A 27,826-nucleotide genomic window follows, 5' to 3' on the forward strand; every position below is an offset into this window, starting at 1 on the left:
TAAAGATGGTTTATTGAATAATCTCAGTTATGCTTCAATGCTCAGTCTAGCTCCGTCTAACTTCGTCTGACAAGAAACAGATTCAATAGGTTTTATTAACCATGCAAGATTACAGTATCAAAACATTATCTGGTGATGTTATTATAAACCTTGAGATGGAAACCATTGGAGACTCATATCTGCATAAAATACAATACAGCATCCAAAAGAAGATTAAACAATATTAAAGATAAGGACAAAATGTAACAAATGTAAAAAATACATAAAAGGGAATAATAAAAGGATAAAATAAATGAATTAATATATGTGATAAACGAATACATGCCTAATTTAATAAATGCATAAAACTAAGTAAAGGTTAGTAAATATATATTGGAAATAATAATAAATGTGATGATGTAATAAATGAGGTAAATAAAATAGAATGATAAAATAAGAAATAAATGTATAAATGAGAAATGTATAAATAAGAAATAAATGTTTCTACCCAGTACCCCAGTACATCTAGCAGTACCAACAAATTCCCTCAAATTGTCTGTAATACATATAAATGTAACAGTTATCTGGTATTTTTTTATGTACTTTACATTTGTAATGCTGCTCCATACGATATATTATATTATTCCCTAACCCTGCACATGCACGAAAACAGACACACACCTTGCTTTTAAGAAATCCAGATGGTATGAACTATCAGTATTATAGTAATTGTATTGTGACAAACTGTTTTTATAAAGTTTTCTCTATCATCTACCTATTTAAAGTCTCACCATCAATGCGGACCTCTTATTGACTGCTTTGTCTTCATTTTGACTAATTAATGGAAGGCCTCTACCCCTAAGAAATGTCATCTTACCACCATTATTGTGATCAGTGTTTGCTTTAGTTGAGCTTTTCAACCTTGACTTTTGTTGTGTGAAGTCTAAGATTTAAGTCGTGAAATCGTGACCCTCAAGATTGTATGTATTGATGAAAATATACTAACCTAAACAATTTGACTGACACACATCATCACACAAAGCTCAACAATGGTGACATCATCAAACTAATTCAGATAAACAGAACTACTGCAATGCATGCTGGGAGTCTTGAATGAGTTTTGTACTTTGATGTTACCTATTATTCATTGTAGCGTGAAGCTTTCTTTTGTTGATTGTCACCATTGTCGAGTTTTGTGTGATGACTATTTATCGCTAAGTGTGTCGCGTGGCTTTGCTGATTTTATCGCAGTACTATCCACTTTAATTATCTTTTGCATTAAAGGTGCAGTTTTTGATTTACAGAGGGAGGAGATCATGTGGGCATTAGAAAGACTGTAGAAAGCGCGATGTCTTATTTCTTGCATACAATAGTTCTGTGGATTTTTTGTATAAAAAGAAGGATAAAAGTTACGCTGGAGCCAGGACTTAATGTTATAAAGACTTTTTAGTTGCATTTTAGTTATTGCAGGTCACACGCGTTCCGAACCGTAGAGCACGATCCGATTCACCACTATACCGCAGGGGGAAAGAGAGTGGAAGAGGGAGAGAAAAGACGAGTTGCAGAGTTGTTTGTCCGTTTAGGGCTGCTGTACAAAAAATGGTGGCGAATTCAATGTATGTAGGCCTGCTCTGTATGTAGATATAAATATCTTATTCTAAAGTATTACAAACATAACGGTTCATTACGTAAGATTTTTATTCACCTCTGAAGAAATAGTTTCATTTATTTCTGTCAATACATCCTCCTAAAAACCCCGTATTGTCCCTTTAATCATGAAAGCATGAATCTCTTGTATTATTTTAAGCACCTTATTTTTTTGCACATATCAAAATTAGCAAATATTAACAACTTGAACTTTTTCAATTTCATCATCTTTTGACAACCCACAAATGTTTTTTACAGAACACATCGCACGCATTGAAAGAGGAAATTGAATTGACACGATGAAAATCAAAATTCAAGAGCCCAACTAAAGCAAACTCTGATCACAGTAATTGTGGTTTGTTGAAATTAATTATTAATTATTTCACCGTTAAAAGCATTAATTCACATCAATTCAATGGTTTGTACCTGATAGCTTGCTGTCTGGGGTCCCCATACTTTCAGAGGATGTCCTGAATGTTCTGTGAAGGTCCACCAAATAACGTCCCCACACCCATTAAATAAAAACCACATCGGAATGTTCGGGGAATTAATTTGACACCAGCAGGGACGTTCTGACAACATTCTCGGAACAAAACAATTCTTAGGGGGTATGATACTCTTCGAATATCAGCGTTAGCAATTACAAATAACGGTAAACTTTGATGCTTTGTTTGCTAATCTTTAAAGGGAAAGCTCGGTTGCCATCTTTAAAAAACGCCTAAAAACGCATCTCTTCCGTCAACACGTCGCTGATAGAGTTTTTCCTAATTCTCTTCCCTTTCCTTCTTTATAAAAAAAAAAAAAAAAAAAATTACTAACCTCACTATTCTTAGCTTTATACTGTGCTAGGCTTTAATGGACTAGTTTGATGCACTTATGTATTTTCGTTGCCTATGTTGTTATAATTAAATTAAATTAAATTAATTTTTAAATTAAATTGCCTATGTTGTTATAATTAATTAAATGTGTACAGTACTGATATATTATCCTGGCAGAACATTTAACAGAAAACAAGGTGTCGATAAAGTCACAGGTGGAGTTCATTTAAAAGTGATAAGGTAGTCTGGGAAGGCCTGGCAATCGTGAAACACCACAAACATAGTGGGGTCCTGTGTCTTGTCTACCACGCTGTCAAAGTTTTCAGGAGGTGCCTTCATGGTGTTCTGACCCTGAGTGTAACGACCCGTAAGTACACGAGCCACAAACATGAGCTGGGTGCCATCTGAGGTATTAGGTATCGAGTACCGAGGGTCGGCAGAATATTTAGCACTCACAGCAAAATATGTTCCCACTCCATACATGGTTCCTGAAAAGCATGTAAAAAATGTACATGAGTAAACCAATTAGTCATGCAAAGGCAAAGCAAGCAAATAGAAAATCAATGGATGAAAGTTCATCCAAGGAAATAAAAAACTAGAGGTCTTTTATCCAAAATAAAAATACAATATTTTTACAAAATATTACACATTCAAATTCATTGTATTTCATTCTGTTGAAGATGTATCAGAACATCCTTTTAGAACAAAATATTGTTTGTTATCAAACTGACTAAAAAGACTGTTATAAATGGCATTTGGAATAGTATCAGAGAGAAAAAATTCAGATATTTTGGCCTGTTTATTACACAAAGCTTGGCTTCAGAAGACTTTAAACATAGCAGACAAATAATATCCTTCTTATTTTTTTATTTAGTCATAAATATTGCTTAAATTACCTCCCCAAAAAGACTTGCCTACTACCCATATGTAGTATAAACCTTTAAAAACAGCATTTACCATTTTGCCCAGCATATCTGCGGTTAAAGTTGGTATTTATGATTGCTTTGGAGGCTTCCTCTGTTGTGCCGTGATAAAGTATCTTCTCTTCTGCTCCCTCGGGACCATTCCTGTTCTCCTGTTCTTTTGTACGTCCCTCATATGACCGCCGAAGATGCACATTTTGGATACGTTCAATCTATTGAAATAAGTTTGCACATAATGTTTTTTAGTACAACCAAAGCAAAGTATCACGGCTACTACTTTTGAGGAAGATGTCATACAGACAAGAAGATGTCTGTAAGATGTTTATGATTTTGAACTGCTCTATCTGAGACATTTAGCCGAAGTTCTTACGCAGCAGATGTTTTCAAGACCTCTAGATCTTTGGCAGACGTCTTACAGTCGTAACTGGGCTAACTTGGACTGTGTTGTTTAAGCAGATTTTGTGGTTTTACAATATAACTCTCGGTTAAGCCTACACTGTGACTACATCGGAATACAACAAAAGACGGACAAAAGGCCGATCAAAAATTGGTCACACCGAAATGTGGCCGCCCGAACAAACCAATGAGCCCCTACAATCTCACCCATTGAACGAAATTTTGTGGAATTTATAGTTTATATACTCAACCGTCACCGGAAGTATTTAGCTTTCAGAAACTATAATCTATTTATTGAAAGGTAACTTTATATAAGATCAAATTCACTGACGCGTTGAATAATTGAATAAAAACATCGACATGCAAAACACTGTCCCAGAATTTAATGTCAGAATCAGCACAGCAGCACCGGCCCATTTATCTTTCTCTGAGCTCTGTTGAGCATCATTGTGATCCTCACTGTCACTACTGTTATCTGCGTCATGCTGATCTACAGAGGTCACACACCGGAATTTACCAAAGTAAAAACCATGGGCGTAGCTAGCCCCTTTTTAGGGGTGCTTCAGCACCCCTAAAAAGAAGCTCAGCACCCCTAAAACTTGGAATAAGAAATGTTGTTATTCTAAAAAAAATTCGTCTTTTACAAGGTTAAATTATGTTCAAAACATACTCCGTAGTTTTTTGTTTAAAATGTATGTGTTAAGGATGAAAATGAAACATCCCCGCTTAGCAAATGGTGTCATCGTCTTCTCTTCTTCTACTTCTCCTCTGTACCTGCACCGCTCAGCGCGACCGTCATCCAGCGCGAAACACACGCGGAGTGAGAACCCGGTATGTTGTGTTGTGAATCAACTAAGTTTCTCCAAAGCTGTCTCACACTTCTTTCCTTTTACATAGAGTTGTTCCGATTGTGAAACCATATCGGTGAGTACTGGAGTCAGTATCCTGAATCACCTTGGTACACCTTTAACAAGTGTTTATTTTTGGACTATTTTAGTCCAGCGGGTCGCCGCCGCTGTGGAGTAGCACAGGACATGGGTGACTCGTCCATAGTCATAAACGGAGAGAAGTAGCGTCGGTTAATATGTTTTTCTGCAAGACGCATGCAGTTCTGTTTATTAACTGCTAGAGTGTGAAACAAAAACAACTAAACTGCGTACCTGTGTCTCTGTTGTTAAAGTTTATCGTTCATTTGATACTCATTTTAACAGTCTGCAGTCATGTAAACATGACGTGACGTGCGTCTTTTCTGGTCAGTCGTCATGGAAACATGAGTGCCCTGGCGTTTGGACCAGAGTGTCAGAGGAAGTGATTCTTTCTGAAGCGCAAGAGTGAGTCTGGTACAGTTCAGATTCGTGTTCCCTTCACTGAAAGTCTTTTAGTGCCTTGCGTCGGCTCCATACATGGCTCAGGAGGACCACAGGCCAAAGCAGACTCCAGCACCTAGCTGTGATGTCTATTGAGAAGGAGTTGCTTGAAATAATTGAACCCCAAAGGGTGATTGACAGGTTTGCCACCCTCAAAGTGCGGCGACATAGATTAACTCTCCCAAAGTAGAGCCAAATGGGGATTCAGGGGAAGTACTTTTTTAAGATTTCCCTCTATTTCTTTTTTTATATCGTTACTTTCTAAGTATTTTCAAGACCTCAGTAAATTATCTGGATATTTTGGACTTTTTGGTTTTACCTTCTTTTTTTTATTTATTGATGATTTATATTGGATTATGAAAGTTCAGACTGGAACGGCTCTGTTCTAACGTTCTTACTTTAAAGCGATTGCCATGCAAGGAGTTCTGTTCAGCAAAAAATGGTCTCCAAAAAAGGTGTCAAAAAAAATCTGGATTTTGGAGTTAGTTGAATCAATGTTAAAATGATCAAGTTATTTTTCAATAGACACATTTTTTGTTTTTGTGTGAAAAGAGGGTGGGTGGTGGCAGTGGGCCTCATTGGGTGCTCAGCACCCCTAAAGCTCTGACCCTAAAATCGCCCCTGGTAAAAACATTCAAAATCAATAGTTTTTTCAACAAAAACTGAATAAAATTGTTAAAAGTGGCTGATCCTGCATCAGGAGTAGAATTTGAGCTTGCACATGCAGAATGAACGTGTCCGGTACCTGATGAGTTGTAGACGCCATGTTGCTCAAAGTGCTTCGACATTTCAACGTAGTAACAATGAGTTGTTTGTGAAAAATCTTGCAATCCAAATGATAAAATGTTTATTCATTTTAAACATCAGATGCTGTTTTGCTCTTTATCGTGTGTGTGTGTGATAGACTGCAGCAGCGAAACACATGTAAATGGATCATTGTCTTAAAAATGCATTAAATCGAAAAATAAAGATGAGTAAATATCGGTCGATCTGTAAAATAAAGCCCTGCTTACTAGTGTAATCATCTCTCATGTAATAACCCATATTTTAACCGTAAATCTCCAGCACTTGGAGTCAATGTCTACTAATGTTAAAAAATACAACCTTATTGTAAATACAATAGTATGTAATACAAAGAAGGCGATTGGTGATACCTTGAGAACTGTTTGTTTGACAGTCTTCTTGAAGTCCGCCTTTACATTGTGGTACTCTGTAGATGATTGGTCTAGGTTTATGACCTTTACGAGCTCATCTGGAGTCATGTTGTCCCAATAGATAGGCAAAGAATAATCTAAAACATTAAGTAAGTAGAGTTGAACGCAGTTTACATGTCATGGTCCATGCTAACACAATAGTCTGATGTTAATGCGTGTGTAAGTTCTCCCAAAAATGAAAATTCTGTCATCATGTACTCCTTCTTTCGTCATTTCAAACGTTCTTCCGAAGAACATAAAATAAGATATTTAGAAATCTTTTGTCATCAGAAAATAGTTGATACATTTTGACTTGCATTGGTTACCAACATTCTTTACTATATATTTTTTTTGTGTTCTGCATAAAAAAAACGGTTTGAAATGACATAAGTGTGAATAAATGATGACATATTTTAATTTTTTTGTTTAACTCTCCCTTTAATTATAAAAAGCACTTACAAATTTGTAAAATTTGTTGTCTAAATGGTGATATATTGTAAATGTCTGTAGTTTGATAAACTGTACACTTCTTTATTATATAATAACTGTCACCCAGACCCTAACATAAAACGTGCAATTTAATAAGAATAACAAAATCTTTTTTATACTAAAAAGGATGTCATATGCACAACTCGGGACCCTTCTGGAAGAACATTTGTCACAACATATAGATAATAATTAAGGTATAGATATTAAATATATCAAAATATTAAATATTATATTTAGTTAAATTTCAATGTGAATAACTTACTGGTCCATCTTCAGTTTGTTTATAAATAGTGTTCATAAAATAAAGAAATAATATTTAGCTTTTTTTGCATTTGCACACAGATACTCCTTTAGGTTAACATTTAAAAAACTATTTAAAAAAAAAAACATTCACTAAAAAGTACCTACAAAAAAGTCATTACAGAATTCACTTGAGCTCCACCAGTTTGGAACCACTGGTGTAAATAGCACTAGACTACACAAGATATTATTAAAAGTTTCACTTCACCTGAATGGTTCTCTAGTCGTTTAAGGTTGGTCTTCTTTCTTGTCCCACTTGCTTTAGCCACCATATTTGTTAAATCCACCATCCATTTCACACCTTGTGCATCGATAATTCCATCTTTTACGTCCCCTTTTTCAAGCTTATAATTCATCTCTTTGGATAACTTCTGCCAAAGGCCCCGTTGTCCCAGAATGCACCATGTTACTTGGCCATAAAGGTTTTCCTGGTCCATTTGCCTTAGCTTAGAAATTGGGAAAAGTCCTGTTTATTAGTTTAAGGTGTTTCCATTTTGTTATATTTTGTAGTACTTGTAGTTCTATGTTTCCCCTCCAGTGTCGGGAGAAACTTACTTTCAGTTATTTCTTACATAACATTACACAATCTTAGTTAGTTTATAAATAGTCTACATAAAACACTATTTATAAACTATTGTTACTTTTGCATTACAGTAATGTATTTGTGTTTCTTGTAACGCAGCAATGTAGCGGATTACTTTTACGATTTTACATTTACATTTAGGTAATACATTTACATTTTGGTAATATTATACCCGTTACTATCTTAGTAACAAACGTTACAACAACACATTTAACTTAAAATTAAGTGTTCGGTTTCGCAGATAGTTTGTTTAATTAGCTTCTGTTAATGTTATGGATATTATCTGATACAGACATCAATACTGGACAAAAAAATTATTCCCATAATCCCAAAATCTCATCAACAAGCTACACTTGGAGGGTCTCAACTTTTCTCTCTCTAATCGGACCTTGGATTTGTTTTACTCAAAGACTTAAATCAGTACGGGTCAGCTGCAACATCTACAGCACATTGTTTCATGTTAGGATAACCGTTAGTATACTATATTTGAAAAAGTGTATTTATGTACATCAAATATCAGAACTCTACTGGACCAAAACAACTCAACCCTAGAACTCAAGCAAGCATTCCAAGTTAGCAAATCATGCAGTAGGGGGAGTAATCAGTAATGATGACATTTTGAAAGAAATGAGCGTATGATTTTTTACCAACGTTTTTTTGCATCTGAGATTTATATCCACAAGTTTCCGGAGGGTGCTACTGTAAAAAATGAACATGGATACAACTTCCGGTGAAAAGGTGGAAGTAGTGTACTGTAGTTGTTGAATAAATTCTGATGACAGAAAATTAGACTACGCTGTAAAATCAAATAGTATACCATACTTGAAAAGTGCTAGTTTACTTAAATTTGGTCAAAATGTTGATTTTACTAGACATTGTTAATTGTTGTTAAAATGTTAAAATCTTTAGTTAAAACAAAGACTAAGTAAAATTACTGGAAATGTTCAAGACGTTATTTTGAGCACACTGTATTCCCAAATAGTACAATCTAATTATTAAAAATGTACTTTAAAACTGAAATAGTTCTGTTAGCTTAAAACTGCAGCAACCACCAATTGAATTAATTTTGTATTAATTAAAAGGTAAAGATTTTACCGGATTACCATTATTGTGATTAGTGTTTGCTTTAGTTGGGCTATAGTTTTATTACAATAACTTTTGCTTGATTTTCTTTTTAATTGCTGAAACAGTGTAAAAAAGCAAAAAAAAATTGGTAGCGGTTCCCCTTCAGTTGGTCTCTTGACGTTGTGTTTGGGGTGGGTTTGATCTTGAGAACCTATCATCTTAGAAAGGAATTTTAAAATGACAATTTGCTTGTCCAATGGCCCACCAATTTCTGCCCTGTATATACAGGTATAAAAGGAAGATGGTGGCAGCCATGTATTCATCATTTGTTCTTCGGAACCTGCGTAGCACATGGTGTTTAAAGCGAAATTGTCTCTGAGACTCACTTCAATCTGCAGGATTTACAATGTGGAGCAGCGGAATTCTCCCTTCTGAGCGGACTTCCCCTGGGGGCGTTTCAGCAGCGAGTTACAGACCTAAAAGAGCTAATTTCTCACAGCTGCAAGCATGTCTTGACAGTCCTCCCAGACTGCCGATGCGCTCTCTCATCAGTGAAGATGGGCATCAAGTACTGTTAGTAGTGTCTTACAGCCCAACCAGACTTGACTCTAAGACCTGGTGGGTCTGACAACAGCTACCCCTGAGCCATTACCCTGACAAAGTACCTTCTGTCATAGGGGAAGGGCACAGGTTGGCACCCCAAACCAGGTCTCTGGAATCTGCATGCCTGGCCCTGGACGGGACGAGGAAACCTTAAATGGCTTCCCGCCGGTGGTCTGGGACCATCCTGCAGTCTAGAGCCACCGTCCTCGGCGTTATACGTTTATAAGGAGCACCTCTTCTCGTCCTTGTGTTCTTACCACGGTGAAAACCCACAGGTCAATGTTGGCCTTCTTACAGCAGCGGCTAGAGAGTACTCTTTCCCCATCTACATTGAGAGTGTATGTAGCCTCTATTGCCACTCATCATGGTCTCGTGGACCTCTTGGTCAACATAACCTGATCACCAGTTCCTTCATGGCGTGAGAAGGTCGAATCCACCTCAACCGTGCTTCGTACCCTCTTGGGACCTTATCTAGTCTTACAGAGCCTACAGCCCCTTTCGAGCCCCTCAGAGCGCCAGTCTTCCTCATCTGAGATGAAGACCACGCTCTTGATGGAGCTCACTTCCGGTGTAAAGCACAGTCATTTGGCTTGGGCGTACCTCTGTGAAAGTGCATTCTCCCCTTTCCAGGTGAGTCTAGTGCGCTATATAGCCTCCCTACTTCCCCCCTTAGGGCGAAGTGCAGGCATTCCATCCATCACTAAGCATTGGCATTTTTGGTAAACAGACCGGACGAAGTGGTTTTATAGTGATTATTTACTGTATTTTTTACTGACACTGTCAAAATCTGTTGGAATATCACATCATGTGGACTACATTTCTCATCTGATATATTTGATGTAAAGTAGGTATTTAAACCACTTATTGTCTTATGATATGTGCACGCAGTCCGTGTAACGCCTTGCAATTTGCTTTTAAATACAAAGAAACAAGATTTAACACATATTTTTATAGCACATAATCGACATCATGTAAAGATATTGAGAACCGGCCGTGATTTTCTAATTCCTCATTGATTTACCATCACATCATCAATTAAGTTGCTAAATATCCATTGTCAAGTATTAAAATCATGCTCCCATTCCTCTATAAAGAAGTGGACAGTATGCTGATGTAGTTAATAAGCACTGTCCATGCGTAAGTTCACATTCTGCTATAAACGTATGACTTGAAATACGGCAGCTATGTGTTTGTTAATGTTGAACGCCAAAGTTTCATCCATCATTTGCGCAAAGCATCATGGGGCATAGGAAACTTGTGGATATTAGGGATCATTTAATTCTGCAAATGACCAATCAAAATCAAGAGTTTACAAGTGCCGTGTAAAAGATAAATAAATGGGACACTTTAAGATCTACCCAACCCTCCCAAACCAATAGTGTACAAGTGGCTTTTATATTTAACTTTTAAAAGTACTGTATATACACCAATATTTATTTATATTCATATTTATTTATTTTTAAAAGTGTATCTGTGGTAGCATGAACATTTAATGCCTTAAATTCTATCTGGACTATTTAGAATCACTTTATTTGATTATATTATGAATCATATTGATAAAATATTCGTACAAGGCCTGGCTGTAAAGCTCAGTAAATTGTTTATTTTGAACCACATTTGGTAGGTTTGCAGTTGTTATTAAGTTCACTCACCTGTCTGCGTAGTGCACCTTGAATCAGTCCAGACACCTCATTGACTCCATCTTTCTGCCCCATCACTTCATAGACACCAGAGCTGCTCGCTTGCATGTGCAGGTGCAGTGACTTCACTTTAGAGTTAAGCTGGTCCATCTCATCAGCATTAAGACAATTAATATCATCAGAGGAGATAGACTGAGAAGAACACTGGTTCTCATATCCTTGTTTCAGTGCTGTGCATGCATAAGACACATCATCAATAGTATGTCCAATGACTAGAAATTCGGCATTGGCCAATGCTACAGGCAAAGGCATAAGCGAATTAATGTTGTTTCTTGTAGGTAAAGAAAGGGATCGGCTTGCTCTAGTGGTGGTTGCATCCAGCCTTCCAGTGGTTGAACTTCGCCCTCTGGTGGTTACACGGGAAGATACAAGAGGCGCAGGAACTGAAAGAGGTATGTGTAATATTGACAATAAGTGTCTTGTGGAAATACTGTACAAACATTGACATGAAGGTCAAACTAATGAATCAATCAAACCCATCTAATGTAAATGTAACTGCTTGTTATTATGCGCTATAGATTTATTTTCACCTGACAACTGCGTATTGATGCCCAAGATGTGCTGTGCCATTTCTTTGAATGCCAGGAAAACATTGATTTTCAGCAGAACAATGCGAACAGTTTTGAGATATCGGAGATTAGCTCCTTGAATGCCATCCTTTACTCCTTGTAAAATTGACTTGGCAACCTCCTTTGGGTCCATACTTCCTTTTCCTGCACAGGCCGAACATTGAAAGTTATAAATGGAATACAGTTATGACATGAAAATGTCAATTCATCTGTATTTCTAATTAGATCAATTAAATACAATAAATAAGCTGTCTTGCTATACTTGCACTAAACATATTTCTTTTAATATTGTAATATTTGGACCGTCAAGACCATGCAGGCTTGGGATTTATTGACAAACAGTCTTTTTTACATTTAACAGTATACCCAAGCTTATATATTCAGATAACTCTTTTATAAATCATTCATTATACCAATTTATAATATTATTATACATCATCAAAATTATTTAAAATAAAATAAAATTACCCTTGAATAGAATCACTCTCCCCTCGAGCAAACATATGTTGAAAAGACATCTTTTCTACGTCTATGATAATGTTGAAAAGACATCCCTTTAGGGACTAAAAGTCAAAATTGACTCTAAGTCTTTTCATGACATCTCCCGAACATTTACATTTACATTTAGTCATTTAGCAGACGCTTTTATCCAAAGCCACTTACAGATGAGGAAACATTGGAAGCAATTATAACAACATAGGCAACAAAATACATAAGTGCATCAAAACTAGTCCATTTAAGCCTAGCACAGTATACAAAGCTAAGAATAGTGAGGTTAGTAATTATTTATTTATAGTAATTTTCTATATTGTTAATGTTTCATGATCGATGTGGAGGAAGTTCTAAGGCTGATGGATTTTTATTTGCCTGGTTTTATTTCCAACTTAACTGATATCAGTGTTTCCCCTACAATTAAGTTAAGGGGCACCCCGCCCCTTCAACGGCACATCCCGCCCCCCTTGAAGGTCAAGTAAATACAAAATTGTATGTAGCGTCAGATCACAAGAGAAGTAATTTAAGGGTACCTTTGCTATAAAACTATTTATAGTCTATTTGTTGTCAGTTTTTAAAAATTAAAATAGACCACTAAGACTTCAGGACCAGAGCCTACAACATATTTTCTCAGTGACCAGACCTTCTATGTTTCATATAGACCGTGGCCATCAGAATTTAAAGTAAATGGCCTGATAAAACATTAGAGTTATCGATTTAACATTATTTATTTAAAAAAGTATTGTCCGGACCCCCTGCCGTAAAATAAATATTGAGAACCCCCCCAAAGCCGTAAACCGTCGGGAAACACTGAATATTTTAATATTTTTTTACACTTATTGATTACATATGCTATTTCTAAAAGAAATGATTTCTGGACATTTCTGGAACTTTGCTCTAGAGTACACAAGTAATCAGATTACAATATATTTTTAATTATTGCAAAAATATAACAATTTAAAAGTAAAACATAAAAGTGTAAATTTCCCAAATCCAGTATTATTCTTTTCAAATATAAATAAAAGATACTGACCAGCACAGATAGCAGGTATGGCCACGGACTTGTAGTGATCCCGTTCACAGTGAACCACTGTTTCTTTTGCCAAAGTCTCAATTACACTGGCACTTCTCTCTCCACACACATGCATGATCTGCTTACAGGGAAAGCCTCCTGGCTGAGTCTTGAAGATCTTTCCACTCTGGACCTGAGCTGGAAACACATATAGGTATATGCTAACAAATGGTATAATGTGTAGCATTGCTGGCTGCCTGTATTATACTTATAATAAAAGTTTAGAAGCAGAAGGAGATATAATTTATGTATACTGTACAGTCTGGTTCGGAAGGTTTCGAGTACAATTTGTCCAATTTTAAAGTGATAACATTGTGAAATAAAATCATCACCATATACAACCATTAGCTTGTATATAAACATTCTGTGTTTTTATAATTATTTTAATACAAAAGGATGTTACCCCCGGTCAGTAGAGACTGGATGTGTGGTCCTGCCTTAGTGAGAATGTCCTTGCACACTCCTGTGAATTTCAGATATTTGGTCAGTCTGTTCTCTTTGACATTTTCAATTATTTGGTAGAAAAAGTCCTTGGTGGAGAGCCTCACCAGTCTGGAAGTCGGTTGTAGTGAAGTCAGTAGTGTTCAGAATGACATCAGTAGTCTCATTGGTGATGTCGCCAAACACTAGATGAACCTGGGTCCCAGATACCGCGGTGATGATCTCATCAAGGTCAGTGGTCAGTGAATTAAAAAGAGCTGTATAAGGCATGTTTTATAAGGCATGTAAACGTACACATTTTAATCCAGGTCTCCATGTACCCATCTATCCTTGTATAATATGATTCGCTCTTTGAAAAAAGTCATTCAGAACTGATTTGCTGTTTTTGATTTTAAGTCAGTGATTCTATGTAAGTTTTAGATAGGATGTAAGTGACATTTCTGATATAACCCCTAAGAAATGTTTTGTTACAAGAACGTCCCTGTTGGTGTCGAATACATTCCCAGAACATTCCGATATGGTCACGCTTTGGAGTTTTTAAAGGGTGTGGGGACATTATTTGGTGGACCTTCACAGAACATTCAGGACATTCTGAACATCTAAGGGACACCAGGACAGGAAGCTAACAGCTATAAACCATTGAATCAATGTTAAAAATATGATTCGTCAATGTTAGCTTATGCTATTAATGTTGAAATAGTGTTGAATTCCAACAAACCACCATTACTGTGATCAGTGTTTGCTTTAGTTGGTCTCTTGACCTTGAATTTTATTGCATTAATTCACTTTCTTCTTTCGATGCGTTTCAATAAGACCATGTGTTCCTTGTCAAAGGGTTAATTAAAAAAGGTTGAAGTTGGAAATATTTGAAAATTGAGATATGAGCAATACATTATACAATGCTCAGTGTAGTACTTAAATTGATACTTTAATGATTAGTTTTTACAATGAAATCTGCATTACTGACACACTTAGGGATCAACAGTCATCACACAAAACTTGACAGTGGTGACAATCAACAAAAGGAAGCTTCACACTACAATGAATGTTGTGTAACATCATAAGTACAAAACTTATACATGACTCCCAAGTTTGGGTTTGCGTTTCAGTTGATCAGCAAACAGCTCTTGCGCTTTGTCAATGCATAAGTGATTTCACTGTAACACATGCACATGCATCCGAAGAGGGAAGTAGAGTCAAGAACTCAACTGAAGAAAATACTGATCACAATAATGGTGGTTGGATGACACTCATTTTTTGAAAGAAACGTTTTCATTTTACATTAGGTTGTTAGGTGATATTGATTGTCAATTTTTGTCATTTTAAAATAATAAAATTGTATAATGATAAGCCTGGGACATGACAGTGTCAGAAGTCAATTACCAAATACAATTACCAAAAGGAAAAACACATAACATATCTGGTTGTGATTTGTTGGTTATCAACATTGTAGTTTGGTCCCCTAAAGGTGTTATCCAAATGTAATGAGAATGTCCTATAGTAAAGGTCCCTTATACGTTCAGAGAACGTTCTGAATGTTCTGTGAAGTTCTACCAACCTTTAAAACACTCCACATCGTGACTATCTGGGAATGTATACGACATCAGCAGGGATGTTCTGAGAACATTCTTCGAACAAAATATTTCTTAGGGCATAATAAGCTCAGTATTGTTTTATTAAGACAAACTTGCCTTGCCCTGTGCTGTCCACCATTTTTGCACTTAGCTCGGCACAGACTGTTTGGAACATCTGCAAAACATTTTTAAAATGTATTTTGTCTGCTTTATTGGGTGATTAAAGGGATTGCTTACTTAATACATCCTGACCTGTGATATTTATATTTCTAATTGAGCTTTCACACAGTGGTCATTCGAGCTGTTCAAAAGGCAACAAAGCAGGTTCTTACTAGAATATAGTAGCTTGTGAGAGGTTCACATTCTAACAGGTAGAGTATTTGCACGAGAACAGGCTTAGTTGCATTTTGAATTGTGCGAACGACCATTGTGCCGATAATTTAGACACATAGGACATCATACCCCGGCCAGCATGGTCTTGTGGGATAGAGATGGGTATGATCTGGGTTGTCATCTGGGGCCCAGACAGTTTTGAACACGGGTTCCATGTAGGCCCCACATGGGTTAGCCCAGATGAAATGAACACTGCTTACAGGCTGCTAAATGTGATAATATAATGAAGTGATAACAAGCAGAATCACTGATGGACACAGAAACAACAAGATCTGAAAGAAAGGAAACAGTAACTGACTTTGGCCACAACAAGTCCACAAACACTATTATAATTTTTTAATTAAAGTTTTATTGAAATAGTCAATTGTTAGATTTTAGTTGCGCAGCCAAACGAAGTTTGTTATGGTATGAAAGTCAAAAGTAAAAAATAAGCTGAATGGTTTTTGACATGTTATCATGATCAAAACATTGTGATGAGTTTTTCACAGTTAGAAGAGACTTTTGTGTGAGTAGCTAACAAACAAATATCAAGAATAAACTTGTGAAACTTAACAGTGGTAACATGCTTCATGTCGCAATGCATTGGTGTGCATTATACAACAATTATACAACTCATTCATGACTCTCAGAATGCACTGCGGCATTAAGCATTTCACCATTGTTGAGATTAATTTGCAGATTATTGATGTTTTGTGTGTGGGCAAGCGTAATTGGATTCCAACGTAGTTGGTGTAGGCCTACTTTAAAATGTGTTCCTTTTATCTAATTTCTAGTATCATAATAATATAGTTAAACTTTAATTTATAGAAGTTATAAATAACTCTAGAGATGATGTTACCAATTAGCTGATGATTGCATACGTATCAAACAATAAACAGCATCTAATCATATTGTCTCCTGATATTCTTATCTTAAGAAACTAGCGCAAACAGTGATCACCATTATGGTGATGTCAAACCTAACAATTATTTTCAACAAAACGTTAACAATAAATAAAATATATTCTCAATAATATAAAGAGTAAAAGATGACCAAATGTTTGTGGAGTTTAATCCTCCTCTGGCGAGAGATTGAATGTTTTCTTTTTCTTCAGTTGATTCCATCAAAAGCTGTGGTCAACTGAAGTCAGTTGTAGTTGTTCCCTATCGATACTTCACTCGTACTGCGTAGCAGGACGCTATGGGGAAAACTGCTTTTTCTCCGATGACTGAAGCAATTCAAAAGCGCAGTGAAAACTGCACGGTGATTGGTTGGAAAAAAGCAGAGCTTTGAACCAATCGTAGCGGAGCTGCCGGACCAATGGCGATGGCACCCGCCAAAATGGGCGGGTCTTATGGCTATATAAGCGGACACATCGCCGTAGGGTCTTCAGATCTCTTCTCCTTCAGCGACGACTCGTCTTCGTTTCCCGAGACTGACTGCTTCGCCGTCGAGAGAGCACCTGCAGCGGATTCGACCTTCGGCTCAGCGCCTTCGCTCCAGCGGATTCATCAGCGGCTTCGCTCCGGCGGCTTCTGTTGGCGTCTTCGCGTGTGAGCGGCTTAGCGATCCAGCCGGTCTTTTCCCTGCCGCTATCCGGCGAATCTAAAGAGCAATTTTCACGCTTTCTTTTCAGAGAGCGTTTAGAGCAAATTTCCTGCGGCATTTACGTGCAGTTTTCACTGCGCTACAATGCCGCGTCGTCCCCTTCGCTCGTGTGGGGTTTTCCTGCACGCTGTCGACGGTCACGACGAGTGCGTTTCATGTCTGGGTCTCTCCCACGCAGAGAACGCGCTAAAAGAGACGGAATGCTCTCACTGCGAGTGTATGAGTCTCTCCTCTCTGCGCTCGAGGATAGCTTTCTTTTCAGAGAGTGACTCCGCCCCTCGATCCCCGCCGCCGCTGCTCGCACAGGACTCTGTGCGACAGAAGCAGCGGGGTAGAGGAGCTAAGCGCTCGGGGAAACGCGAGCTCACGCCGGCACGCCGTGCCTCGCTTTCCCCGCAGAGAGATGTTTCCCCGGTTTGTTTCACCCGAACAGATCAGCGTCCACTGGCGGCCGCCTGTGACATGATCTCGTTCGGTGGAAATGAACCAGAGGAAGACGACGCCATGTCGTTAGCGGCTTCAGACGGGGAGTAGTTAGCGGGCTCGTTCGATGACCCCGCCCCCTCGCCGTCTCCAGAACCCAGCGGACACGGCCCCGGCGCGGACTCCGAGCTCTTCCGGGTCCTCACGAAGGCTGTCAACGAGCTGGGTTTGGAGTGGTCTCCCCCAGAGGAACCCTCTCGCAGCCGCTTGGACGAGTGGTTTTTGCCGGGGCGCCGTCAGGCTCCTCGTCAACGTAACTCACCGTTCTTTCCAGAAGTTCACGGCGAACTCACGAAGTCATGGCGCGCCCACTACTCGGCCCGTCTTCGACCTTCTTCCTCCTCTGCGCTCACCTCCGTGGACGGCGCAGAGGAAAAAGGATACGAGAAGCTACCCCCCCTCGATGAGTCTGTGGCCGCACATCTGTGTCCGCCCGCCGCCATCGGATGGAGGGCTAAAGCGTCTCATCCTTCCAAGCCGTGCAGGACCACCTCGGCCCTCGCTGGACGTGCATACTCGTCCTCAGGCCAGGCGGCTTCAGCGCTTCACTCCATGGCTGTGCTCCAGGTCTATCAGGCCAAGCTCCTCCAAGGCATGGATGAGTCCGACCCTGACCCTGCGCTCTTCAGAGAGCTACGGAGCGCGACGGATCTTGCTCTACGCGCCACCAAGGCCACGGCCCAGGCGATAGGCAGATCCATGGCCAGCTTGGTGGTGCTTGAGCGTCATCTATGGCTGACGCTCACGGAGATCAAGGATGCGGATAAGGTCCCCTTCCTGGATGCTCCTATTTCCACGACCGGCCTCTTCGGACCGGCGGTGGAGGGTTTCGCAGAACGCTTCACGGCAGCGCAGAAGTCTTCGCAAGCCATGAGGCACTTTCTGCCTAAAAGACCCGGATCTCGGCCGGTGGCGAGCCATCCTAAGCCAGCCTCGACGCAACAGCCGGTAAGAACCCCTGCTGCTCAGAAGGCTTCGGGAGCTGACAGCCGTCAGCGCTCCCGATCTGGACGGCGCTTCCCGCATCCTCAGCGACAAGGTCCCCGGCCAAAGATCACGCTGGACCCTGCGCCTCAGGCCCCATCCTGAGCCCGATGCGAGGAAGAGGAAGGCTACAGGGCCCGCTCCAGCCGGCCCTCCTTCAAAGACTGCTCTCATGTCTGCCAGGTCACCCCGTTCAGTTCCGGGTGCCGGCAAAAATGTTTTGTTAAAATGCAATGTTGTAAGTGCGGGGCCTTTTCTAACGCCCACACCACATTCTGCAAAATGTTTAATAAAACACAAACTTTGTCAAAAAAAGAGCAAACTTCCTCTTCCATTGTTCCTGGGAGTCAAGCCCCCAAAAGGCGGCGTACCTCCTCATTGCACCCAAACCCTTGCCACCCGGGCCAAGGCCTGGAGAGCCATCCCCGGTGTGTCAGATTGGGTTCTGGATATAATATCCCGAGGATATTCACTCCAGTTTGCTCGTCGACCCCCGCGCTTCCGTGGGGTCGTCCCCACCCGAGTGCAGGACTCAAATTCTCACGTTCTGCGCACGGAGTTGAGGAATTTACTGGGAAAAAGAGCCATAGAAATGGTTCCCCCAGACCAAATCGAGTCAGGCTTCTACAGCCGGTACTTTCTAGTACCAAAGAAGGACGGCGGCATCCGCCCCATCCTCGATCTCAGGCATCTGAATCACGTCCTTATGAAACGGCACTTCAGGATGCTCACGATGAAGCAGATCCTCTCGCAAATACGCCCAGAGGACTGGTTCTTCTCCCTGGACCTGGAAGATGCTTACTTCCACATTCAGATAGCCCCTCGTCACAGACGATTCTTGAGATTCGCCTACGAGGGAATTGCTTATCAATACACGGTCCTTCCATTCGGACTTTCTCTAGCTCCCCGCACTTTCACGAAGTGCATGGACGCGGCTCTTTCCCCTCTCAGACAGAAGGGAATCCGCATTCTGAATTACCTCGATGACTAGCTTGTTCTAGCCCAGTCGGAGGACGAGCTAAAGTCTCACAGATCCCTCCTCCTCAGCCACCTGGAGTGCCTGGGACTCAGGATCAATCTTGCCAAGAGCGCACTGTCACCCAGCCAAAACATTTTGTTCCTGGGAACAGTCTTCGACTCAAAACGCATGACCGCCAGAATTTCTCCAGACCGAGCTCTGGTCATTCGACGGCTCGCGGCCTCATTCACACCCGGGGTTTCACGCCCCCTCAGGGTTTTTCAGAAAATGCTAGGTCTGATGGCCTCTGCATCTCAGGTACTGAGTCTGGGCATCCTCCGGATGCGCCCCCTCCAGTACTGGCTGAAGCCCAGAGTTCCTCCACACGCTTGGCGTCTTGGTCGACTGCGTGTTGTGGTGAATCAAGCCTGCGTAACCGCCCTAGCCTCGTGGAAAGATCCCCTTTGGCTAGAGCAGGGTGATCCCATGGGCTCCACATCCAGTCGGAAAGTGGTCACGACAGACGCCTCCAACACGGGTTGGGGGGCTCTGTGCGATGGCGACCCGGCCTTCGGCCTCTGGTCGAACCAGGAAGGAAGCCTCCATATCAACTACCTGGAAATGCAGGCAGTATGGTTGGCCCTCCGCTACTTCCTACCGGTGCTAAAGGATCGTCACGTCTTAGTCCGATCAGACAGCATGACCGTAGTATCTTACATAAATCACCAGGGAGGCCTCTCCTCAAGACGCCTTTTTTCCCTAGTTTCTCACCTCTTGGAATGGGCCCAGTCCAATCTGCGCTCACTGAGGGCAACTCACCTTCCAGGCAAACTGAACCGGGGAGCAGATATGCTATCTCGGAGCAATGTTCCTTCAGACGAATGGACGCTCCACCCCATGTCGGTTCAACAAATCTGGAAACTCTTCGGCAAGGCAGAAGTCGACCTTTTCGCCTCAGAAGACAATACTCACTGCCCGACGTACTTCTCGAAGGGCAAGGACGCCTTGGCCCACGCTTGGCCCAACCGGCTCCTCTATGCTTTTCCCCCGATCGCGCTCTTGCAGCAGACGATCAGGAGAATCAGGGATCAAGCTCACCGAGTGCTTTTGGTAGCCCCTATGTGGACGAACCAGCCTTGGGTCGCAGATCTCTCCCAGCTGCTAATAGCAGCCCCGTGGCCCATTCCCCTGAGGCGGGACCTCCTCTCTCAGGCAGGGAACACGATATGGCACCCCCAGCGGAGCTGTGGGCTCTGCACCTTTGGCCTCTCGACGGGAGCCTACGGACCTCCCAGAGAGCGTACTGAACACCATATCACAAGCTAGAGCTCCGTCTACTAGACGCCTCTACGCCCTCAAATGGTCTGTCTTCGCCTCCTGGTGTACAACACGCGGCGCTGACCCAGTGTCCTGTGACGTATCACTGATACTGTCATTTTTACAAGAGTTGTTGGATAACGGCCGTGCCCCTTCCACACTCAAGGTCTATGTGGCGGCTATTTCAGCCTCACATACCCACATCGGAGGACAAGGAGTGGGCAAGAACGATCTTGTCGTTCGTTTCCTGAAGGGCTCCAGGCGGCTACACCCCCCTCGCCCTCTTACAGTTCCCTCTTGGGATCTGCCCACGGTCCTGAGGGCTCTAAAGGGTCCTCCCTTTGAGCCGCTGCTATCTGCAGACCTCCGTCCTTTGACGCTCAAGACCGCTCTGCTTCTCGCTTTAGCATCGGTGAAGCGTGTGAGTGACTTACAGGCTCTCTCTGTGAGCTCATCCTGTCTGGAATTTGGGCCTAGCGACGCCAGAGTCGTTCTCAAACCAAGACATGGCTATGTACCTAAGGTGCTCTCTACTCCGTTCAGAGCACAGGTTATTTCGCTCTCTGCTCTCCCCTCCTCAGAGCGGGATCCAGAGCTTAGTCTGCTCTGCCCAGTCAGAGCGTTAAGAATATACTTTGAGCGCTCCGCCCCATTCAGACGGTCGGAACAGCTCTTTGTGTGCTTCGGTGACCGCACCAAAGGGTCCTCGGTCTCGAAACATAGACTATCGAAGTGGATAGTTGAGGCTATATCGCTGGCTTACTCTTCCTTGGGCCTTCAATGCCCCACGGGAATTAGAGCCCATTCCACTAGAGGCGTTGCCTCTTCCTGGGCATGGTATAGCGGTGTCTCTATAAAAGATATCTGTGCGGCGGTCTGCTGGGCTTCGCCGTCCACTTTTACAAGGTTTTATAACCTGGACGTTCCGGCCCTTCAGGCCCGGGTCCTTTCTGCTTGAATTAGGTCGCTGAGCCATGGCTATGGCCACGCCAGCACTTAATTACTTTGGGACGATAACCGGTCTAGGCCACCTTCTAGCTTGGCCTCTACCGCTTTCAGGGTTTCCCTGCTTTACTCCGTCTCCGAGCCCAGGCTCCGAGACCATTTATGTTTTTCGTTCCATCTGTAGCACGGCGTGATTATACTTGTTCCCCATAGCGTCCTGCTACGCAGTACGAGTGAAGTATCGATAGGGAACGTACTCAGTTACTTACGTAACCTCGGTTCCCTGAGATACGGGAACGAGTACTGCGTTCCTTGCCGTGCTACGAGCTGCTGTGTCGTCGCTTCAGTCGAAGTAACCTGAAGACCCTACGGCGATGTGTCCGCTTATATAGCCATAAGCCCCGCCCATTTTGGCGGGTGCCATCGCCATTGGTCCGGCAGCTCCGCTACGATTGGTTCAAAGCTCTGCTTTTTTCCAACCAATCACCGTGCAGTTTTCACTGCGCTTTTGAATTGCTTCAGTCATCGGAGAAAAAGGAGTTTTCCCCATAGCGTCCTGCTACGCAGTACTCGTTCCCGTATCTCAGGGAACCGAGGTTACGTAAGTAACCGAGTACGTTTCTGTGTAGTCTGATTCTGCGTGTTATCACTTCATTATTTTATTAACATTCAATGTCACATGAAGCAGCCTGTAATATGGACACTAAGCAGTGGTCATGTAATCTGGGCTAACCTACATGGAATTTACGGACAAAACCGGCTGAAGCCAAGATACACAGCCCACATCAAACCCATATGGGCCCCACATGACTGTGCTGGCTGGGACAAAATTGTCATACCATTGTCAGAGAAATGGAACAGGTCAAAATATTCGTACAGTAATGGATTTTTATTAAAATAAGTTTACATGAGTAAATCATGATGTCATAAAGTGTTCCTTTCTGGGTTCATTCAATTTTTGATGGTTAATGTTATAGATACTTTACCTCTTCAGAATGAGTGTCATTAGGCATTATGGTGATGTAAATGGTGTGAAGAGAACCAGTGAATCCAGATAAAAATGTGGTCATATTTCTTGTAAGAATATTTACAGCATCTTTGACAGGTATTGACAGCGCCAAACCAGGTCCAATTACTGGTAATGCAACTGAACCACAGGATTGCTGCTTACATAGTGTCAAAACTCTGATGAGTCCAGAATGAAGTGCCTGTGACAAGTTGATGTGAAAAGTACTGAAACCATTGCCAAATGAAACATATTTATAATATAAACATGTTCATGAATTTGAAAACCCCACCCTTTCAGTCCTTTCCTAGAACCTTTTCCTTACCACAGCACTACAAAATCTTGTATGTTTCTTACCTCTGTACTCTTTGGCACACATTCGATGAAAAAAACCTTGGAGCATCCCAAAGTTAGTGTCCCATCAACCTCCAGCACATCTTCAGGTGTAAGTGTACGCTGTCCCTTGGCATTGTCAAAATTAGTCTGGAATTGTTGTCCTCCTTTTTTATACAGGCATGATCCGACCATGGTTGAGGTTAATTTAGTTTTTATCATCGGAGCAATAAACACATCAGCCTGTTTTAATAATGTCAATAACAATGACTTAGAATGGGTACAGGGAGTGTGAGGTAACTAAGCTACCTTGAAAAAAATAGTTAGCCTTACCTGTTGTTCCTCAAGCCTACCAATCACAACTTGAATGTGTACATCCTTGTCAGGGTAACCCACCTCTATCGGTTCTGGCCCACAGTTTGGACTGGCACTGGTGCTTGCATCTGTGGGCACTTGAACACTTTGCTGTGTTCTTTGAACCGGAATAATCTGTACCCCATAAGATGTTTTTGCTAATTTTAAAGTCTCCCTACCATCCCCTTGAAAAAAATGTTGAACTCCAGGTCCATTAATTTCATGTCGCTTAGTGACAAGTGTCTTAAGAGATGTCTCGAGGTTTTTCTTAAGTCCTTCAACTTCAGAACGTGGTCCTGTGAGGTGGACACATGGAAAAGGTGAACATGTTGGACTTATTTTCACCGTATTGCTCTTCAAGGCAACGAATGACAAAATTTCTGAGAATTGTTCCACCATCTCTGGCATGGGAAGAGGCAGAGATTGATGGATATTTTCATTATTTGTTATGTATTTTAGCAAGATGCCCTTTAGCCTACAAACTTCATTAGTGTATCCCACAATTTCCACGTTGATTCTGGGGTTGATCATATTTGATGTCTCCTGGTAGGCAACATCCACTTTCACACCTCCACGATTAGCCTTTTGGACAGAGTCATTCAAATCATCTTTAAGTATTATAAATCCAGGTGAGTGTTTTTCAGTCTTCTCCAGGCAAACACTCTCAAAGCAAATGTCTCTCTGCACAGCAGAAGCTGCCTCGGTTAGGGCTCCATCAGTTAGACTCAACAGAAGAAGATCTGAACCTGCACTCTCAAGCATAACTGGACTGCGGAGGCTCTGCTGAAATCGGTTTTGGAAGAGCTCTATACCACCACTTGATTCTAGGAAGGTAAGAATACAATGATGCAATGGGATCCTTTTTTCTTTAATTTCCTTCACTAAATTCAAAAGATGTTTTTCTCCTTCATCAACCTCTTTTTCTGAACCCTTCAAAATCACAGTTCCTGTTTTTTCTTGACTGATCTCAATATTTATGGAACTAGACTTCCTGTTCTCTTTAAACACTTCTTTTACAAGGGCAAATTGTTTCTCTGATACGTGACACTTTCTCTGATAATGCTGTTCGGCATGCAATGCATCTATAAAGTGTGACATTTTTTCCACCTTTTCACGCTTTCCAACCACAACAGCTAAGGTTTTTTCATGATATATTATTAAGTCCTCATCAACAAGGAAAGAGTTTTTTTGTAGAATTTGTATTCTGTCTGTTTCAACTTCAAAGTGGAGAATATAGTGATTCTGCATATCTGTTAAAACTTCCTCAACTGCGAAATGCCATTTCTTTGAGGGACAGCTATCTGGATCTTCCTGGTCTTTTACCACCACTAACTCTTCAGAGTCCATGCGGATCAAGAAAGAGCTGGAGATCTTAGAAAGACGTTGGTTCAAATCTGAAGTTGCATTTTTACATTCGCTGATGTAGCGTAGCAGATATGGGTCCATATTAACAACCTTCTCCATTTGTTTAGCACTAGCACATGCCTATGAAAAAAAACAATGCTGTGTTTAATGCATAATACATAAGGAGGACAAGTATTTTACACCAATTACATGAGTAAACTTAACAAAACAATTTTGTACAATTTGAAAGGTCGGATTTCAAACTTGGCCTCTACAAGTGGGAAAATGTTTACATTAAATTTCATAAGGTTTAATAATACAGCACATTGTAAAATGGCCAGTGTTAAATTAACACTACTCAGAGAATATATGGTCCCACTCTATAGAGTGTTAAAGTAACACTGATTAAGTGTTGAAGATAATGAGGCAATTAAGTGATTAATTAAGAGATGATTAAGCATTAATGATGAACACCTGCTGTTAAAAAGCAGAATCAGTGCCAGGAATGAGAAACACAAGAACTACAACTGACATCCAATCACAACAGTACATGACGTCAACTGTAGATAAAAGAAGATATTACATCTCGCAAGATCTGAATAAACATCTCTGCAAAAAGCATTACAGCTTCACTTATTACTTCTCAGACGTCCACAGAAGTCATTGTTGAGAATGGATGTTTCATTTGTTAAAGAATTTTGTCACCATTATGGTGGTAAGTGTTTGCTTTACTTGTTCTCTTAGCACATTTACTTTTAATGCAATGTTATGATCATTTGTGGTAGAATTACACATTCACAAAATAAGAAAGTGCTTTCTGCTTAAGATTTAAGAATGAATATCACAATGTAGATTCATCTTTATCTTTGGGTAATTAATTACAGCTCATGCATTACAAAAAAAATAAGTTTAATAAACAACTGACAGGAAATTCATCCCTGAATAAACATCAACACTTTTCCTACAATTCTCAACAGTGGTGATAGTTTATACATGACACTGTGAATGCTGAGATTTTTGTACTATGGCGCTACCCAGCATGATTGCAGTATGAAACTTTTCGTTTATTCTAACCGTTTTTGAGATTCATACGCTGATTCTTGGTGGCTGTGTGCGTCCAAGTAAAACTATTTGTCAGTTTTAGGTACACATATTAATTGGCGTCCCTATGTTGCATTCTGTAATTATACTCTGAGTTGTATACATAGAGATCATCGAAGTGAAGAATGATCTGACCAAACCACTATCCAGATCAATGTTTAAGACCCTAGAAATTGCTGTCGTTCATGTTTCATCACAACACAAACACACACATGTTTACAGCGAAACGCTTGTGTACGCAGTTTAAGGTCAAGACCACAACTAAAGCAAACACTGACCACCATAATGGTGACATCATAGTTTGTCCAATAAAACTTCGACATATATGCCTTTGACAGAAAAAAACATTGGTTTGTAAGTTAAGCTGTTGATCATGTTTGTTGTTTACTTAGATCTTGAGAAATGTAAAGTCAGATCTAGTTCTTGTGTTTCTTATTTCTTCAGTGATTCTGCTTGTTAACAGCAGGTGTTCATCATTAATGCTTAATCATCTCTTAATTAATCACTTTATTGCCTCATTATATTCAACACTATCAGTGTTAATTTAACACTCTGTAGAGTGGGACCATATGTACTCTGAGCAGTGTTGATTTAACACTGGCCATTTTTCTGTGCATGATTAATAAAAAGTAAGGTGCAGTCACAGTCCAAAGCTATGACAAGTAACTGTTACTGTATGTCAACTGCACAAAATTCTCCTGGGGCATTGGCCTGTTCTTACTATTGTGTGTGATTTCTGAGAACGATCGGATGCAGTTTCTTTAAACAAACACAAAGTATGCCTCTTGCTGGCCTTATGGAAAAAACTGGTTTGCCCACTTTGTATAAGCAGAAAACGGAAGTCTTAACAGTACAACCACATCAAGCTTGAACAAATCTAAAAACAAAAAATATACACAGCTGCTTTTTATGCTTGCCACATACCTGTTGATCAGAAGCTTTTGTCTGTTTATGGCTTTCAGCAACATCGTCAGATCTTAAAGAAATGCAGAGGTCTTTTCCATGTAAACGGATGACATGATCTTTTTGGGCCAGAACTCTTCTCTGGGCTTTAGATTCAAAGGCATTTAATGAGTACCACAATACATAGTCGTATGTAATACATTAATATTATGTAGTTTTAAACCAGCATGAATTATAGATGGCAATCATTTCAAGAGCTGTTACCTGGTAAAGAAAATATCTGGGAAACCAGAAAAACATGTAATCATCTGCTTACCTTCTATGTCTCGAAAACATATCTTGTAAGTGTTGGCACCAACATTTAGGATTTCACATTCTCCCCCTCCAGATTTTCTCGTGATATGAAAGTACTTTTGTATTTGTACAATATCTGAAGGATTATTTGCCTCAAAAAACACATCATGCTGGTACCTTTCCATTGTGAATTTGTTACTGCATTAACCTAGAAGTGTTTTTTGATGGCCATGCACACTTTCACTTTTGTTTAGCTCATATTACAGACCACAGTTTCCTTAGTCACACCTACCCGACTTTTGTATATACTCACCACTGTGCATTCTGTATTTGTCATGTCTAGTTGTTGCATGGTCCCGCTACGCTAGTTCAGACCCAGTTGCCTTATTCTTTGTTATACTGTGGATGTTTACCTGTGGATTCCTGTAAAACATTTGTCATTAAAATGTTGGAATTTTACCTTGTGCTGTCTCCGGTACTGAGTTTAAAACTTTGAAAGTAATGCATCATTTGTCCACTGCTGGATGAGTGCAAGGCTGGGTGGGGCTGTGTCCGCTGGCCTCAGGTTTCCCGAGTTATATCCAGCTGCAGACCCGCAGCACCACCAGCGCCT

At 40.6% G+C, this 27,826-nt stretch overlaps 2 protein-coding genes across 3 annotated transcripts; both read right to left on the reverse strand.

Annotated features, from left to right (window-relative positions):
* LOC306899487 (protein mono-ADP-ribosyltransferase PARP14-like) lies at nt 1–15,270 on the reverse strand. Of its 2 annotated transcripts, none has more exons than XM_079465771.1 (9): nt 13,745–15,270; nt 13,600–13,659; nt 13,158–13,334; nt 11,594–11,776; nt 11,016–11,446; nt 7,321–7,558; nt 6,285–6,421; nt 3,402–3,579; nt 1–2,932 (listed from the first exon to the last, which is right to left on the reverse strand). In XM_079465771.1, exons 1-9 carry the CDS (start codon nt 13,905–13,907, stop codon nt 2,667–2,669), a joined length of 1,833 nt encoding a protein of 610 aa, XP_079321897.1. In that variant the 5' UTR covers nt 13,908–15,270; the 3' UTR covers nt 1–2,666. The 2 variants fall into 2 exon arrangements, with proteins under 2 accessions (XP_079321897.1, XP_079321898.1); XM_079465772.1 differs by having other exon boundaries at nt 13,158–13,329; nt 13,745–13,804.
* Nucleotides 14,551–27,442, reverse strand: LOC306899482 (protein mono-ADP-ribosyltransferase PARP14-like). The gene is made up of 6 exons (XM_079465763.1): nt 27,236–27,442; nt 26,941–27,065; nt 23,551–25,056; nt 23,242–23,460; nt 22,865–23,086; nt 14,551–15,386 (listed from the first exon to the last, which is right to left on the reverse strand). Exons 1-6 carry the CDS (start codon nt 27,396–27,398, stop codon nt 15,300–15,302), a joined length of 2,322 nt encoding a protein of 773 aa, XP_079321889.1. The 5' UTR covers nt 27,399–27,442; the 3' UTR covers nt 14,551–15,299.
* Nucleotides 27,443–27,826: the final 384 nt, after the last annotated feature.

Source organism: Barbatula barbatula, assembly GCF_947034865.1.
Source record: "Barbatula barbatula genome assembly, chromosome: 1".
NCBI lineage: Eukaryota > Metazoa > Chordata > Actinopteri > Cypriniformes > Nemacheilidae > Barbatula > Barbatula barbatula.